Consider the following 16,175-nt stretch of genomic DNA (forward strand, 5'->3'; position numbering starts at 1 on the left):
ATTTTCTCCATATTTACTGTAGCAGAGCTGTCAAGACCACATCTGGATCCCCCAGTACTCACTGGCACACACCCCAAAGACTGCTGCTGGGAGCTGGAAATGCCAAAGCATAAATACCCACTGAAGCAGCTCTTAGCAGTGGATCTGGGGAGATAGTGGATAAATACCCCAGCTTCCTTGTGCTTCAGTTGGAAAATTCTGAGTGCTACCATTTCTCCCCGAGTCTTCCAAAGAGACTGCTCCAGTCACCCCCACCTTGATAAGACACTTTATGTCAGCTTCCTTCCTTCTGTCTTCCCATTCGCTGCCCTGGGGTCCCCTCCCACTTAAGCCAAATCCCTTTCTGGATCTGTTTCTGGGAGAACCTAAACCAAGGCATTTATTTTTCCAGGTGTTCTCTTGCAACCTCTTTTATCCCTACTTTTTGTTGTTTTTTCAGGAGAGAGGAAGAACTACACTGCCATCTTGTCCTCAGCATAACATATGATAGTATTTTTTTTTTTTTTTGATTGTGGAAAGATAAACACAATATAATATTTGCCATTTTAACCACTTTAAAGTATGCACTTAAGTGGCATTAAGTCTATTCACATAGTTGTGTAGCCATCAGTTCAGTTCAGTTCAGTCGCTCAGTCGTGTCCGACTCTTTGCGACCCCATGAATCGCAGCACGCCAGGCCTCCCTGTCCATCACCAACTCCCGGAGTTCACTCAGACTCACGTCCATCGAGTCAGTGATGCCATCCAGCCATCTCATCCTCTGTCATCCCCTTCTCCTCCTGCCCCCAATCCCTCCCAGCATCAGAGTCTTTTCCAATGAGTCAACTCTTCACATGAGGTGGCCAAAGTACTGGAGTTTCAGCTTTAGCATCATTCCTTCCAAAGAAATCCCAGGGCTGATCTCCTTCAGAATGGACTGGTTGGATCTCCTTGCAGTCCAAGGGACTCTCAAGAGTCTTCTCCAACACCACAGTTCAAAAGTATCAATTCTTCGGGCTTAGCCTTCTTCACAGTCCAACTCTCACATCCATACATGACCACAGGAAAAACCATAGCCTTCACCACCATCTATTTCTGGAATTTACTGTTCTTTCAAACTGAAACTATGTATCCATTAAACACTAAGTCCTCAGCCCTCCTACCCCAGCTGCTGACATCCATCATTCTACTTTCTGTCTCTATGATTGTGCCTATTCTAGGTACTTCATATAAGTATCTAGAATTATACAACATTCTCCTTTTGTGATTGACATTTCAATGTCTTTAGGGTTCATCCATTTTGACACACATGTCAGAAGTTTACTTTCTTTCTCAGGCTAAATAATATTCCATTGTATGGATAGACCCTGTTTTGTGGACATCATGTTATTTCCACCTTTTGGTTACTGTGAATAACACTTCTATGAACATTGCGGTACTATTTTTCTCTTTTTAAAGCCCGAAAACATAATGCTTTTGGATAGAAATGTTCCCAAGCCTCGGATCAAGATCATTGACTTTGGGTTGGCCCATAAAATTGACTTTGGAAATGAATTCAAAAATATATTTGGGACACCAGAATTTGTTGGTAAGTTTTCTTCATTCCTATGGCCATTCTGTTTGTTTTTCATGAACATTATGCTGGCAGAATTCCCCCTGCTTGCAGCATCATTTCCCTGGTACATGTTTCTGATTTATACATGAAGATTAGACTCTGTTGGTTCACTTCCTTCCAAAACTAAATGTGCATTCATTTCCCCATAGCTCCTGAGATAGTCAACTATGAACCTCTTGGTCTTGAGGCAGATATGTGGTAAGGAACATGTCATTAATGTTGTCATTTTTCTGATTTATTTTACTATTTGTCTAATATTGTTTTTCTTCTTGTTTCACGTCTAGGAGTATTGGGGTAATAACCTATATTCTGTAAGTACCCAAATTCACTATTTGTGTTCCTCCCCTTTTTCTTTGAAACTATGTGCCGTGTTGATCACTTCAGGTTACGCATGCTTTTTATGTACACATAATCATTTTACACCTCCAGAACACATTTAGTTTATACTAATTACACATTTTCTCTTAATTTGAAATGAGTCATCAGAAATTGCAACATAATCACCGAAAGAAAGCTTGACAGCCCATCACTGCTGAGAAAATAGGAAAGGTTTTTCTTTTATAAACTACTTAACGCTATTCTAAATTAACTTTTTAAATGTGTCCTTTGCATAAGCTGAAGCTTTTGTGCATGACAATTAAACGCCCCGTAAAATGTAATTGAATTTTGAAGTGACTGCTCAAGCACCAGATTAGACTGTTATTCCTCATTCTCCTAATCAGATACTAGAGGAGCAGCATGATAACAGTAGGAAGACTTACTCATGTTCTATGCCCCGCTTTATTAACAGCCTCAGTGGGGCCTCCCCGTTTCTCGGAGACAGTAAGCAAGAAACGTTAGCGAACGTATCTGCCGTCAACTATGAATTTGAGGAAGAGTACTTCAGTAATACGAGCGCCCTAGCCAAAGATTTCATAAGAAGACTCCTCGTCAAGGATCCAAAGTGAGTGTCCCTTACTCCTGAAAGTTCCCTAGCCGTGGCCTCAGCTAGACGAGGGTTAGCATCTGTCCTGTGCACATAGCCGTGTTTATTCCTCGCTGGTTGTTTCCACCTGGCAAAGAGAAGCATGCCACGTGAAACGCTTCAGCAAATGCAGGCAGGGCCCCTTGTACCTTTCAGTCCCGGTGGGCACAGTGAAATAATCACACAAAGACTGACCTCGTTTTCGGCTTGCTTCCGTGAAGCAGGCCCCGAACTGCGTTTTCCAGAGCATCTGCTTGGTAGGTCCAGCCGGCATGGAACCAACCTTAATGTTTGCTTCTATGGTCACTGCATTTTTTTTCTTTCCCCTCCCCCCCACAAAGGAAGAGAATGACAATTCAAGATAGTTTGCAGCATCCCTGGATCAAGGTGAGTTGCATATTGCAATTGGTCTGGGGATAGGGTGTCCTGGAATTCATTTGCCCTGGGCTTTCTGGGTAGCTCAACTGGTAAAGAATCCACCTGCAATGCAGGAGACCCTGGTTTGATTCCTGGGTTGGAAAGTTTCCCCTGGAGAAGGGATAAGCTACCCACTCCAGTATTCTTGGGTTTCCCTGGTGGCTCAAATGATAAAGAGTGATGTGGGAGACCTGGGTTCAATCCCTAGGTTAGGAAGATCTCCTGGAGGAGGGCATGGCACCCCACTACAGTATTCTTACCTGGAGAATCCCCATGGACAGAGGAGCCTGGTAGACCACAGTCCATGGGGTCACAAAGAGTCCATGGGGTCGGACACAACTGAGTGACTAAGCACAACACAGGATATCACGTGGCACTGTGGCTTCTAACCACGGCCACGTCTGGAGTATTGTGTTTGCTGTTGGTGCCGTATTTTAAGGCAGCTGAGACAATACTCATGATAACAGAGGTAGACAGGAGTGAACTACCACAGGGCAGGATGGTGATGAGAAGCTGAAGGGCAGAGCCACTCAACCACTTTGCATTTGATTATGGGATATTAGCCCAAACACTATTTTTGTTAAGTTTTTGAATTAAATTAAGCATTTAAATATGATATCAAATCTAGATTCCCAGCTTCTCTTGAAAAATCTGGAGTTCTGCCAACACTGAGACCTCATTCCACAAGTCTGCCAGAAACTCGTACCCTGCTGCTTTTGTGCCAGGCCAGGGTCACCCCCACCATACATATACCTACCTGCCTGGCGCCTGTTGGCATTTGGGTTAAAGAATCAAAGCTGCTTCAGATACAGCAGAAAGGACTAAGGGTGGGGGAGCATGGCAGTTGCAGACTAAAATCATGGAACCAGTAAACGGATTGCAATGCAGAAGCAGGTTTGGGGCAGCTGGCAAACTCCACCTGTGCCAGCTCCCAGCAGTTACCTTGGCTTCCCTGGAAGGCAATGATATCTGCTTCTCTTGGAGGTAGAGCTTCACGGCCTTCTGAAAAAGATGCAGTGGAGGAGGGATTTTAATGCTATGGCATAGAGTGAGTTTGCTAACCTCTGAGGTCTCAAACAGCTCTAAATTACTTGACGATGTTAAGTTTATAACATAACAGCGTCTCATAACATGGCCTCACCATGAATCATCCCATTCCCAGACTCTTTTATGGAGAGTTATTTATTCAGCTTGGTCCAAGCTAACTTTTCAACTTTCCCCCAAGACCCAGTCTTTATGGATTTTTCTCAAATCTTTAGGCACAAAAGTTAGCCTTCAGAGACTAGGTTCCTAGATCTGCTGAATTATCCCAATGGTTTTGTTACTTTAGCAAGGTGAATAAGCATCCCAAATAGTAAGAGGTATCCAGAAGTTGTCATGTAACACATTTCTGTCAATTTGAGAGCTCTAAATTGTCTTGAATTTTCATTTTAGCCTAAAGATACCCAACAAGCACTTAGTAGAAAAGCATCAGCAGTAAACATGGAGAAATTCAAGAAGTTCGCAGCCCGGAAAAAATGGAAAGTAAGATAGTTTGATTTGAAGGAATTAACTAATTCAATTTCCTATATGGTTCTCTCTGCTGAGGGTACATGTCTGATATCAGCAATGCAAAAGTGCATCCTTTTTTCAAGTTCACATCTGTACCATTACTCTATTTTCAAACACAAGCAAAAATATTATTTCAGTCCTATTTAACTCTTCTTTTTACATGTAATCTTACATTTATTTTTTAAATCAAAGCCATTCCCAAGGCACGTTTTTAAATCAGTACAATAAAATTATAGTGCAGTTTTTTCTAAATGCAACAAACCACATTTTAAATAGATTTGTTCCTTGTGGTAAGCAGCATGGCATTATGATTATCCCAGAGTTTGTGTAAATGGTTCTCTAAATCCAGCTTTGGTCTGTGAGTGGTTGAGATGAGGGTAGGGTGGGCCAGGAGCATTTGCTACAATCTCTTCTCAGTGTTAATGGTTTCTTCAGGGGCTGAGAAAGATGTGGCTCTAAAGAACATTCCATCCAACTTGAACAAATACAAATTCAGGGTTCAGAGGGGGACAGGATGGCTTCTTGTGCACAGGGTCATGTCAAGCCCAGAGGAAGCAGGTACTTGCCATGTCTCCTCATCACTGGCCCAGAGGTATACCTCATTGTCATGCCCATCAGGTTGGGATGCCTTGATAGAGATGAGGACCACAGCAATAAATTACTCAAGACCTGACTCTTAGTTCTCAAAGAACCCCTGAAAATATGGCTTAAAATGTAGTGTGAACCACCATAACTTTCTTTCTCTCATTCTCTTTCTCACATATACACACACACAGTCTTTACATGTTGCTTCTGCCTTTGAGAGTAAATGCAGAGGTGTTTGTCCCATTGGTAAAAAAGTACCCCATCTGCTCATTTCCAACAACTGTAAGAGTTTTGAGTGTCACACTGCCTGCCATTACCAGCTTGCCTGGGCACCACAGGCACAGGGCCCTTGCCTACCATGCTTCTCCAAGGGGGGACGTCCATAGGCTTTGTTAGGGTAAGATCACATTCCTCAAAGAGTAGAGAGTGCAATATGGAGAGAGAACAGACATGTCCACTTCTATGGTTTGATAATGAAATGTAGAAGGAGAATCTCTCTTTTGTTGTCTTGATTTATAAGACCTTTAGAAGTTTCTTTAAGCAAATATAATCTAACCTGCTTCTGGGATTGCCCACCCCTAAAGAGTATGTGCAGTCAGCAGTGAATGCTATCTCAAAAGACTTTGTCATCTGCACTAATTTGAGTATTGTTACATAAGCTCTCTCTCCTCCTTTCTCCCTGCCTTTTATTCACTCTCTCTCTCTCTCTTTTTTTTAATAAAGCAATCTGTTCGCTTGATATCACTGTGCCAAAGATTATCCAGGTCATTCTTGTCCAGAAGTAACATGAGTGTTGCCAGAAGCGATGATACTCTGGTAAGCAATCCTTTTCCCTGGATAGATTCGTTCTTAGTGCTGTGTATTTACAATGTTTAAGTTATTTGACTTGTTCAGCAACCCAGAAAACCTGAAATCTTGGAAATGTCAGGCCTGTTCTTCCTCCTCTCGAAGAGGGAGTTGGGATGGCTGATTTGATGTACTCTATACTTTTGGGTCCTTTTTCCTCTTTGTTTTGATTGGCTATACCCACTACCTCCAACCTCCACCTTCCCACCCTCCTCTGCCCCTCCAACACAGTTTGATAAAAGAGAGGCTGGCCAGTAAAGGGGAAAGAGCATCTAATTTTCATGAACTAAAACGAGAGCCCTCTGTTTCCACTGACCTTGGAGAATCTTGAACTGTAATAGTACAAAAGGGACAGACAGCCCTGCTTCCGAACATACACACACACACACAAACACACACAGCAGAAAATCAGGGAAAGTGCAGTGGGGCTTGATGATATAGTTCATGGTAGATCAGAAGGCTAAACCCACTCTCTTTGTTGACATTGTATCGACTTCCAAAGGTCCTTGAGAACAACTGCACAATTTTTTTCCCTAATCCAAACTGAAACCTAATCATAGATTAACTATTGAGATATAGTGGACACATCAAAATTCAACAAGACTTTACCTGACAGTCAGACAACAGGACTTTGTGAACCCCGGAGGAAAAGGAGACTCCAGAAAAGGCAGGAAGGGTGGTTCTGTGGGAACCTGCGGGCTCATGTAACTGAGTAGTCAGGGCTTCCTGAGTGGAATCTGGGGACTCCAAGGGCAAGGTCACATATCAGCAGACACCAGCTCTTTTTTTTAATCCCCTGAAGCTAACAGTTTTACTCAAGTTCCAGGTCTAGCCTTATAGAATGAAAAGAGTTAGGAAATACTAAAAAGAAAAAAAAAAAAGAAGTTGGAGAGATGCAAGAGAGGGGAAGAAGAGGAAGAAGTCTGGATTGGGAAATTGTCTGAGGGTGACAATGGAACCAAGACAAGATATAAACTATTAATCTAAGTCAGGTGATGAGAATGATTAAATCTTATAAATTAAAATCACAGAACAGTCAGTTGGGGGAAAATACATTGCGATGAAAAGTTCAGGGGCGGAGAGGGCCTGGGCTTGTGAAGGAGCTCCAGGTGGGAAGACCCCCCGCCCCCGCAGCCCTCAGGTTCTCTCTCATGTCATCTCAGTGTCCTGTTGACCATGAGGTGTTACAGCAACCTGCCTGCTCCTCCATTCTCCCCTTTCTCGTCACTCTCGCTTTCAGGCAAATGTCTCTTAGTCTTCAACTTGAAAAGGAAAACCAATGGTAATCTTCAACATGTATTCTCTACAAATAGTATTACAGCCCTTACGAAGCTTGTTTGAATTCAGATTTATAAAGAGAAAGCAGAGTTCAGAGAAATGCTTTCTCCATCCCACCCCCACAGGCAGAGGTTCAGCCTCTGTAGCTATGCTTTTCCAGATCTGAAATTGTAGTAGCTGTACCTCTATAAGTCCAAAACTTTTGTGTGGAATTTTTCTAGCTTATGTTTTTGGTTTTAATTTACCATATTTTACAAATATCTTATTATATATATTTAAGAAAGTATTTTGACAAAGTGGCAAAAATTTAGTAAATTTATTGTTCTATAGTATCTAGTTATTTTCTCTTTATAAATAGAAATGCATCCATTTTACTTTGTTTTATCTGGCCTTTATTTTTACATTTCTCCCCTTTTAAGACCTTTTAAAAAAAATTGTGACCAACTTTCAGAGAATTTTATTATGTTATAGAATACAGGAATTTCTAGTAATCAAAAAATGACAATCTGTAATTGCAAAAATCGCAAAATAAGTCTTTCTTATTCAAAGACGTCATTTCCTTGGTTCAATAGTTTTAGAGTCTGAGTTACACCTGAAATTTTCTACAGTGGTTTCTGGAACTATATGTTTTGAAAGATTCCTAAGATAAACACAAAGAGTAGTTTGTCGTCAATCATTGTCCTAAATCTGAATCTTCAGAGCTGTTTGCTGTCTGGGTTATAATGCAGGTGACATAAAGTCACAGGTAAATAGTAGGTGGTATTAGTTCCCAATGTGGGAGGGGCAAAAGGTGACTTCCTGCTTCCCTTCATGACCAGGTAGATTTGGGGATTAAATGGCTTACTTGCCCCCTGAAGGCTCCTTTTAACAAATGAGCCTTAGTCTCTCTGATGTTGGTAAAAGGAGCAGCACAGCCAGCTGTGTAAGCCTTTTTCCCTCTTCCGTGTCTCTCTCAAGGATGAGGAAGACTCCTTTGTGATGAAAGCTATCATCCATGCCATCAACGATGACAATGTCCCAGGCCTGCAGCACCTCCTGGGCTCCTTGTCCAACTACGACGTTAACCAGCCCAACAAGGTCTGATGCTGTCCTGCCAGGGGGGGTAGGGGTCAGGGGTCATAGTGACTGTGCTCCTCCAAGTCCAAGGTGGAGAGAACCCACCTGCTTCTCCATTCGTCTTTCCTGTGTAAACTCCATACTGTGGGGAAAATCACTTCTGCTTAGAAAGTGAATTGAATTAGAAATAAGGTCGTTGTGCATTGAGGGCCTTTCTTCACACAAGGCCTTTCTATACGCAGCTAGCATGCCCCTCTAACCATGAAATTTTATATGTACTCATCTTGCAAATGAAAATGTCACTTTTGGTTGTGAATCCAAAAGAGGGCAGGCTACCATTTCCTCCTGTGTCTACTCTTGTCAAGCAGGGCAGGTCTGTGTCTGTGGAGACACAGGAAGGCGTCTGGGGCAGCGGTGGTAGTTTAGGCTTTTCCTTTCCTATCAAACCTGAAAAATTGTATTTTTTTTTTCTTGCCTTTTCCAGCATGGGACTCCTCCATTACTTATTGCTGCTGGCTGTGGGAATATTCAAATACTACAGTTGCTCATTAAGAGAGGCTCAAGAATTGACATCCAGGATAAGGTCATAATTCTGTTTTATTGCAAAAGGAATTATTTTTTAAGTATTTCCAAATGTCTCTAATCATAGAGGTAACAGACAAAAATACCACATATGCCCTACTTCATTTCTTAGTTTCCTGTAAAGGGAGATGAACTGATTAAGTAGTCTGGTCCTGTCTAACAGGTTATAAGGGAAAAGGCAAACATTGATCTTCCTCATGGCTCTGTTACTCAGTGTCTGCCTTTCTTTGTGCCCTGCCCAGACTGACTCCTTACTGATCACATTGACTCAGTGGTGTTAATTGATGTTATATTTGGAGAAGTTTTCATTATCCAATTAATCTCATCAGAAATGTATTTTCCCACATGTTTATTAGGGTAACAGAATAAGGCAGATATGCTTTGAGGTGTATACCTTGCTGTGAGTGTAGACACAAGTGATGACCAGCTAATTGTCATTACAATGGATCTGTCATCAGCTTCCATAGACTTTCAGCAGCACTGTTAATAGCCTAGAACTGGCCCTTGACAATATAGGGAATTCTAACTGGAAGTTGAAATGAAGGTTTTAGGGGGAAAAAAAAAACCTTTTTATTTTAAGATAATTCTAGATTAAAAAAAAATCTAGAGAGATAATATAGAAAGCTCACTTATCCCTTTCACCCAGCTTTCTGGAATGTTCATGTCTTACATAACCTTGGTCCCTTTGTCAAACCAGAAACTGAAGTGGGGTTTTATTCCTCTTGGGAGTTGCTCCTTTGGTGTTTGCCATCACACAGGAAAAGAAATATAGCAACTGAGTGATGTGTGTGTTCAGATCCATCTGGGAGCATGACTCTGCCTTGGTTTTTGTACAGGGTGGATCCAATGCCATCTACTGGGCCTCTCGGCATGGCCATGTAGATACCTTGAAATTTCTCAATGAGAACAAATGCCCTCTGGACGTTAAAGACAAGGTAAGGCCACTTCTCTTCTTATGGAAAGTGATAAAAGACTGCATTTGAGTGTTGGCATGCCATCTGCATCATTACCCAAAAAATAAGAATTCGGGACCAAAATCTTCCTACAGAAAATTTAATTTAGAAGTTTCTTTTTGCTGGTGACTTGGTCTAACATTAAAACCTGATTTTAGCTGAAATATGCCAAGTGGTCTTCATATTATGTGAGCCGTGAACTATCTTCCCTGTAACATGAAAACTCAAAAGTTCTGCTAGAAGGATAACCAGAAAGTGACCCGAGTCCTGGTCCTCCTCTCACCTCCTCTTCCTCTTTGACATGACTGACTCTGCTGACCTTGACCACTGGTACTAGAAGGGGTAATGAGACAGTGCAAGTAAAGTTAAGGCTTTGGGGATTAAAATGGTATAAATATTATTAATTTGGGAAGATACCCTGCTTTCACACACCATGTTTCATCCACTCCACACAATATTCCTGTGAGTTAATTGCAGGGCTGGGGCTTGCACCTAGGGTTCCTACTTTCTCATCTGTATGTGTTCTACTATGTATGTAACCCTTCTCTGCTTCTAATACTAGTAGACTGATTTGTTATGTTCAGTCAGGGCTGTCACATACAGTTGTATGGATTGTGCACTGTACCATACCTAAGGGAGAAGGGATGACATTCACATTCCATGTTCAGTTGCTCAGTCATGTTCAACTCTTTGCAACCCCATTGATTGTAGCCCATCAGGCTCCTCTGTCCATGGAATTTTCCAGGCAAGTATACTGGAATGGGTTGTCATTTAAAGACATACTTTTATTATAGCAGTTTTATGTCAGGTGGCAACAAATATCTCATTGTTTTAGATAAGTTTATTCTGACAGTTTTATGGCAGATATAAGTAAAATATCTTAAGAAGTTGCATCTATTACAAATTCACAGAATATGTTATTGTAGGGGCTAGTGGTAATACTTACAAAAATCCCTGAGGATGTAAGAAATTATATTCTAAACGTAGTGAAATCAGAAACTTGCTAGTAAATAAAGCCTTGTGTTCAAGTAACTTAATATTAAACAAGGAATTTTGTGTTTTGAAAAAAAATCACATAGCTGGAAGCACCAGTTTATGAAGATTAGGAACATCCATCACAGAAAAGGAAATGGACTCTCACCTGTGGGGTGGGTAGGGTGGGTGGCATTACACACAAGAGAGGCCAGGTGTGTGAGTTTAACACTAGCGACATGGTGGACACCCCACCATGGGGTCCCTGGCCCAGTCACCAAAGGGGCATCTGGCCTGAGAGGGACAGGCACCGCCTCAGGGGGAACGTGGAGCCAGGCATGTGTGGGAGTGGGCCTCCAGTCCTGTGTGTTCTAGTCCCTGGAGACGTTTTCAGGGGGCTCTGAATCTTTGGCTGTGTCTTTTGCAGTCTGGAGAGACAGCCCTTCATGTGGCAGCTCGCTACGGCCACGCTGATGTGGTTCAGTTACTGTGCAGCTTCGGCTCGAATCCTAACTTCCAGGACAAGGTGGGTCACGGTAGCTGATGTCCTCACTTCTTCCTACTCTTTGCATGCATGCACACAGCCAAATGATAGGCTTGGGTATTTTGGAGGTGCATCCAAGTTAGGTTTTCTGCTTAAATTACAGAGGGCAGGGACTCAAACAAAAGCACTGCCATTCATTCATTCATGAATCCTCTGAACAACCCTTCAGTTCTCATTTTACAGATGAGGAAACTGAGGCAGAGAGAGGTTCGGGAACTTGCCTAAGATAGCACAGCTTGGTAGTGGTGGAGCTGGCGCTCAAACCCACACAGACTGGTTCCAGAGTCCGTGTTCATAACCGCTACAGTGTAACAGCCTCTTGTAGACAAATATCTATGTGTCTGATGGTGTTGGTCATGAATATGTAGACCTGATGACCAGTCCTTTTTGTTGAAGCATGGTTATCTTGGCCCTTTCTCTGCCAGAGCAATAATCCATTTATGTGACTCATCTTTGTGCTATGTTCGTGACAGGAATCTTGAGACAGGTTTGTTAGAGGAGTTCTTGCTCAAAGAAATGCTCTCCCTCTGTTAGTAATCACAAATGAAGTAAACTATTGCACTTTCACAGGAAAGATGCTATATGTCCACACACGCAGGGGCTCCATTGTTCAGAGGAGCTGAGCCCGTGGTGCCAGTGGGCTCTGCAAAGTCAATTGTCAGTAAAATGCTGGAGAAAGCTGGATTTGAATTAAGGAAAGGCATCAGACCCAGCCCATTATTTCATGTTAACATTCTGCTCCAATAGCTGCAAGCCCTTTCTCTCCACTACCTTGAGTTTGCTGCCAAATTTGGTTAGGACTCTCACCATGCCTGTACTTTCTCTCATCTTATTGCATTCTCCTCTTCTCTGTGCTTCTCTCCTTGGCCAGGAAGAAGAAACCCCCCTGCACTGTGCTGCCTGGCACGGCTATTACTCTGTGGCCAAAGCCCTTTGTGAAGCCGGCTGCAATGTGAACATTAAGAACAGAGAAGGCGAGACCCCCCTCCTGACGGCCTCCGCCAGGGGCTACCAAGACATCGTGGAGTGTCTGGCCGAGCACGGAGCCGACCTTAATGCATCCGACAAGGTGCTTTTTGGGTGAAAGTATCCCACTTGCTGAAAAGTCATCTAGTGGGGGCTACAGGGACCACAAGACTTCTCAATTCGTTTACCTAAAATAACTTAAATGCCACAAGTTATAATTATCCTTTCTCTTCTCCAATCTAAACATTCTAGGATTCTCAATTCTGTTTCATAATTAATGTTCATTTGTGGGATGCAGCAAAATTTATGAGGTGGTCAAACAATTCAAGTCTATTTTATTTTTAGCTTTGGAGTAGGTACAGTGATGATCATGGAACCCAAGACAAATCCTCATTTAGTACTGAAATTGGCAATGCACTATTGATTTGTAGATAGACAAAGAAATAGGTGGTTTATTTACTTCCATCACCTGCTATTTTGTAGAAAGACAATAAACTATTCTTATTTGTTTGCTAACAATTCTAGACAAGGTTTCCCTTCTTTAATTAAGCCAATTCAGCATAATCTTTTCTTACTGTGAACTGCAGTGAAACTGATGCTACATCCATGGTGGTTTTGGAACACTGTGGTTCATTTAGTCACTGCCCTCTGTGGAGTATTCTCTTGGTACAGAGCAGCCGTTCTCAAGTGGGCAGTGACCTTGACCCCAGGTGACATTAGGAAGTGGCTGGAGACGTATTTTTGGGTCGTCACAGCGAGGATAGGGTGTCTAGAAGATAAAGACCAGCGGCTCTGTTGAACAGCCTGCAATTCCTAGGAAAGGCCCCAAATGTTAACAGGGCTGAGGTTGAATAACCCTAGAGTAGATGAGTTACAGAAATGCTTCTAAGCTCCCTCTACCCAGCTCCTAAAACTCAGCACTTATCTTCACCAGGGGCTCTACAGGGAGAATGAACTCCCAGGCTGGTGCTGTGTGGGTGCAGAGGTTAAATATGTTATATTTGCTTCTTAGGGCTTCCCTGGTGGCTCAGTGGTAAAGAACCTTCCTTCCAGTGCAGGTGACGTGGGTTCAATCCCTGGGTTGGGAAGATCCCCTGGAGAAGGAAATGGCAACCCACTCTAGTACTCTTGCCTGGGAAATCCCATGGACAGAGGAGCCTGGTGGGCTACAGTCCATGGGGTCACAAAAGAGTCAGACACAGCTTAGTGACTAAGCAACAACAGTTTGCTTCTCATCTGTGTGATAGACATCACCTCGCTTTCTCAGTTTCTCAGAGTACAAAATAAAACAATAAACTCTCTACTTAGGAAGTTAGTAAAGATCACTGAGCAAATGTTTTCCAAATACTTGATAAAACAGGCCACTGGAGAACCAACAATGACGTAAGTCCTATGAATTCAGACACAAGAAGGAGTGTGGTGTCTTCCTACCTGAATGTACTGGCCAAGCCTAGATTAATTAAACTGATGGTCAGCTTTACCCGTGATTATTCAGAGTGAGACATGTGGGGCCTCACCTCAACCCCGCCAGGAGTAAAGTTTGTGGTTTTTAATCCTCCTTCAGGCTTTGCAGTAACGGTCCCATTACCAGTTAAACCTGACCCAGTGAGGCTAGAAAGGCAACCAGCCAGTCCCACATGCCCGATCAAAACTGCTCACGGCCCTGGCGTTTGTTACAGGATGGACACATTGCTCTACATCTTGCCGTGAGACGATGTCAGATGGAGGTCATCCAGACTCTCATCAGCCAGGGCAGTTCCGTCGATTTCCAAGACAGGCATGGCAACACCCCCCTCCATGTGGCCTGCAAAGATGGCAACGTGCCGATTGTGCTGGCCCTCTGTGAAGCCAACTGCAATTTGGATCTCTCCAACAAGGTAAAGCTGGAGGGAAGATCTCTGCACAGTCTCTGTGTCTAGCTGCTTCTGGGTCTGGGCAAGTTTCTCTCTTCACTGTTCATAGTCAGTATTGCTTTTATGGACCTGTTCTTTTTCATAGGGCTCTCCACTTTAAGTGTATTTTGTGTATGACTTTTTAATAATTTCCTATAGTTTATTAATTTAATAAATTGTTCAATAATTATTTAACTATTAAATAAATATTATATAGGAAATTATTTAATTTCCTATAGACTATTAATTTAATAATAGTCACAGAAAAGTATTACATTAATACTTCCTGCTGAGACTGGCTTACCATTTATGAGCATCTAGAAAGAGAGCAGAAAAGGCAATGGCACCCCACTCCAGTACTCTTGCCTGGAAAATCCCATGGACAGAGGAGCCTGGTGGGCTGCAGTCCATGGGGTCGCTAAGAGTCAGACATGACTGAGTGACTTCACTTTCACTTTTCACTTTCATGCATTGGAGAAGGAAATGGCAACCCACTCCAGTGTTCTTGCCTGGAGAATCCCAGGGACAGAGGAGCCTGGTGGGCTGCCGTCTATGGGGTCGCATAGAGGCAGACACAACTGAAGCGACTTAGCAGCAGCAGCAGCAGCAGGAGCAGAAAGAGAGAGAAGGAGGGAGGGCAGGGGAGAGAGTGTGTGTGTATGTTCTCTTCCTGGAGAAGAATCAAAGAACACGGTACAAATCAGGGCACTGAGTGTTCAGGAAAACACCTAATGAGTTATATGATTGAAATTCCTAGAACCAGATTTCTCCAGTTTCCCTCATTTGAGAGTTTTATGGTCAAAAATTCATAACATCTTTCTTGTGCTAAATACATTTGGTAAGACTAAGGGGATACTATCATTTGGTGAATGATAAAGAAATAAAAATCCCCATATGTTGACTTCTAGAAATTCTAGAAATTAGCTAACACCTTCTCTTTTCCCTGAATGCCATCTAGATTTTCATTACCAAGTATGGTAGAACAGGTGGATAGTCATGTGGTTTCAGCTCTGTAACTGTATGAAAGGCAAGCACTATTCTATTACCATTATGTTAAAAACAAAGTCCAAGTAGAATTAATTTTGTAATTGCAGGAAATATTTGTTTATAAGTGGCAGAGATGATACCAGCAGAATTTAATATGATTTGTTTAAGGTAAAAGAATAACTGAAATACCTGGAAAATTATGCTTCTACCAAAAAAAAAATCCTTCTTGCATATTATGTGATTAATTCTAATAGAAATTGAAATAGGTAATCTTCATATTCTGGAAATATGAAAAGGCAATATCCTAAGTCCTAGCCATCAGCTGCTGGTTGCTTTCTTAGTTTATCCTTTTCTAATCTTGCCAAGTCAGTTATATAAGTGGCTTAAGGAAGAAACTAAATGTAATATAATATTAAGCAGCATCAAGAGGTTGGCTTTCCTTCCAGGAGTCTTTAAATGAATAAAAAGCAGATTTAGGGACCTCGTGGCACTCATTTGAATGGCTGTGACTTGGCCATTGTACATGTTGACTTTGTGAGTCTTACACCTTCAGAAGAGCTGGTGTCAGCTTGTTTTTCTCTTCCATTTTTTTGTTGCTTGTTTTAGGAAAGATGATGCAGTCTATAGAGGAACTTAAAGTCAGAGAAAGGCCTTGTTTCCCCAGAAAGCATATCTGACTTTACATGGACTGACCCTGGTAACCAATTGCATGGCCATGGCACAGTGACAGCCACGTCGCCCAGGCAGACTGTCACTCCTTTCCCGTGCCCTGCCGTTTCCTTACCTGGATTCCATTCCCCCAGAGATACACACGGCCATTCAGATCCTACCCCTGTCATCAGTATGTGACAGGAGCTTGTCATGATTTCTGACAGTCATTGCAGTGAAACAGGCATTTCTCTATCTGCCTTCTTCTCATGTGTAAATCAGGAGACTGGCTATTTAACTCGGCTGCATCAGGGAATGTGGAAGAAGAGAGGAACTGGACG

General features: G+C 42.4%; 1 protein-coding gene across 5 annotated transcripts in view; it reads left to right on the top strand.

Annotated features, from left to right (window-relative positions):
- Positions 1–16,175, top strand: part of DAPK1 (death associated protein kinase 1) — a 212,320-nt gene that overhangs the window by 151,609 nt on the left and 44,536 nt on the right. For all 5 annotated transcript variants that reach the window (XM_027550169.1, XM_027550170.1, XM_027550166.1 and 2 more), the window contains exons 5-17: positions 1,437–1,566; positions 1,743–1,791; positions 1,878–1,904; positions 2,384–2,536; positions 2,899–2,944; positions 4,409–4,498; positions 5,834–5,926; positions 8,192–8,311; positions 8,775–8,873; positions 9,709–9,807; positions 11,225–11,323; positions 12,213–12,410; positions 13,987–14,184. In XM_027550169.1, coding sequence (XP_027405970.1) covers positions 1,437–1,566; positions 1,743–1,791; positions 1,878–1,904; positions 2,384–2,536; positions 2,899–2,944; positions 4,409–4,498; positions 5,834–5,926; positions 8,192–8,311; positions 8,775–8,873; positions 9,709–9,807; positions 11,225–11,323; positions 12,213–12,410; positions 13,987–14,184 — 1,401 coding nt within the window. The remainder of the gene's footprint in view (positions 1–1,436; positions 1,567–1,742; positions 1,792–1,877; positions 1,905–2,383; positions 2,537–2,898; positions 2,945–4,408; positions 4,499–5,833; positions 5,927–8,191; positions 8,312–8,774; positions 8,874–9,708; positions 9,808–11,224; positions 11,324–12,212; positions 12,411–13,986; positions 14,185–16,175) is intronic.

Source organism: Bos indicus x Bos taurus, chromosome 8 (genome assembly GCF_003369695.1).
Source record: "Bos indicus x Bos taurus breed Angus x Brahman F1 hybrid chromosome 8, Bos_hybrid_MaternalHap_v2.0, whole genome shotgun sequence".
NCBI lineage: Eukaryota > Metazoa > Chordata > Mammalia > Artiodactyla > Bovidae > Bos > Bos indicus x Bos taurus.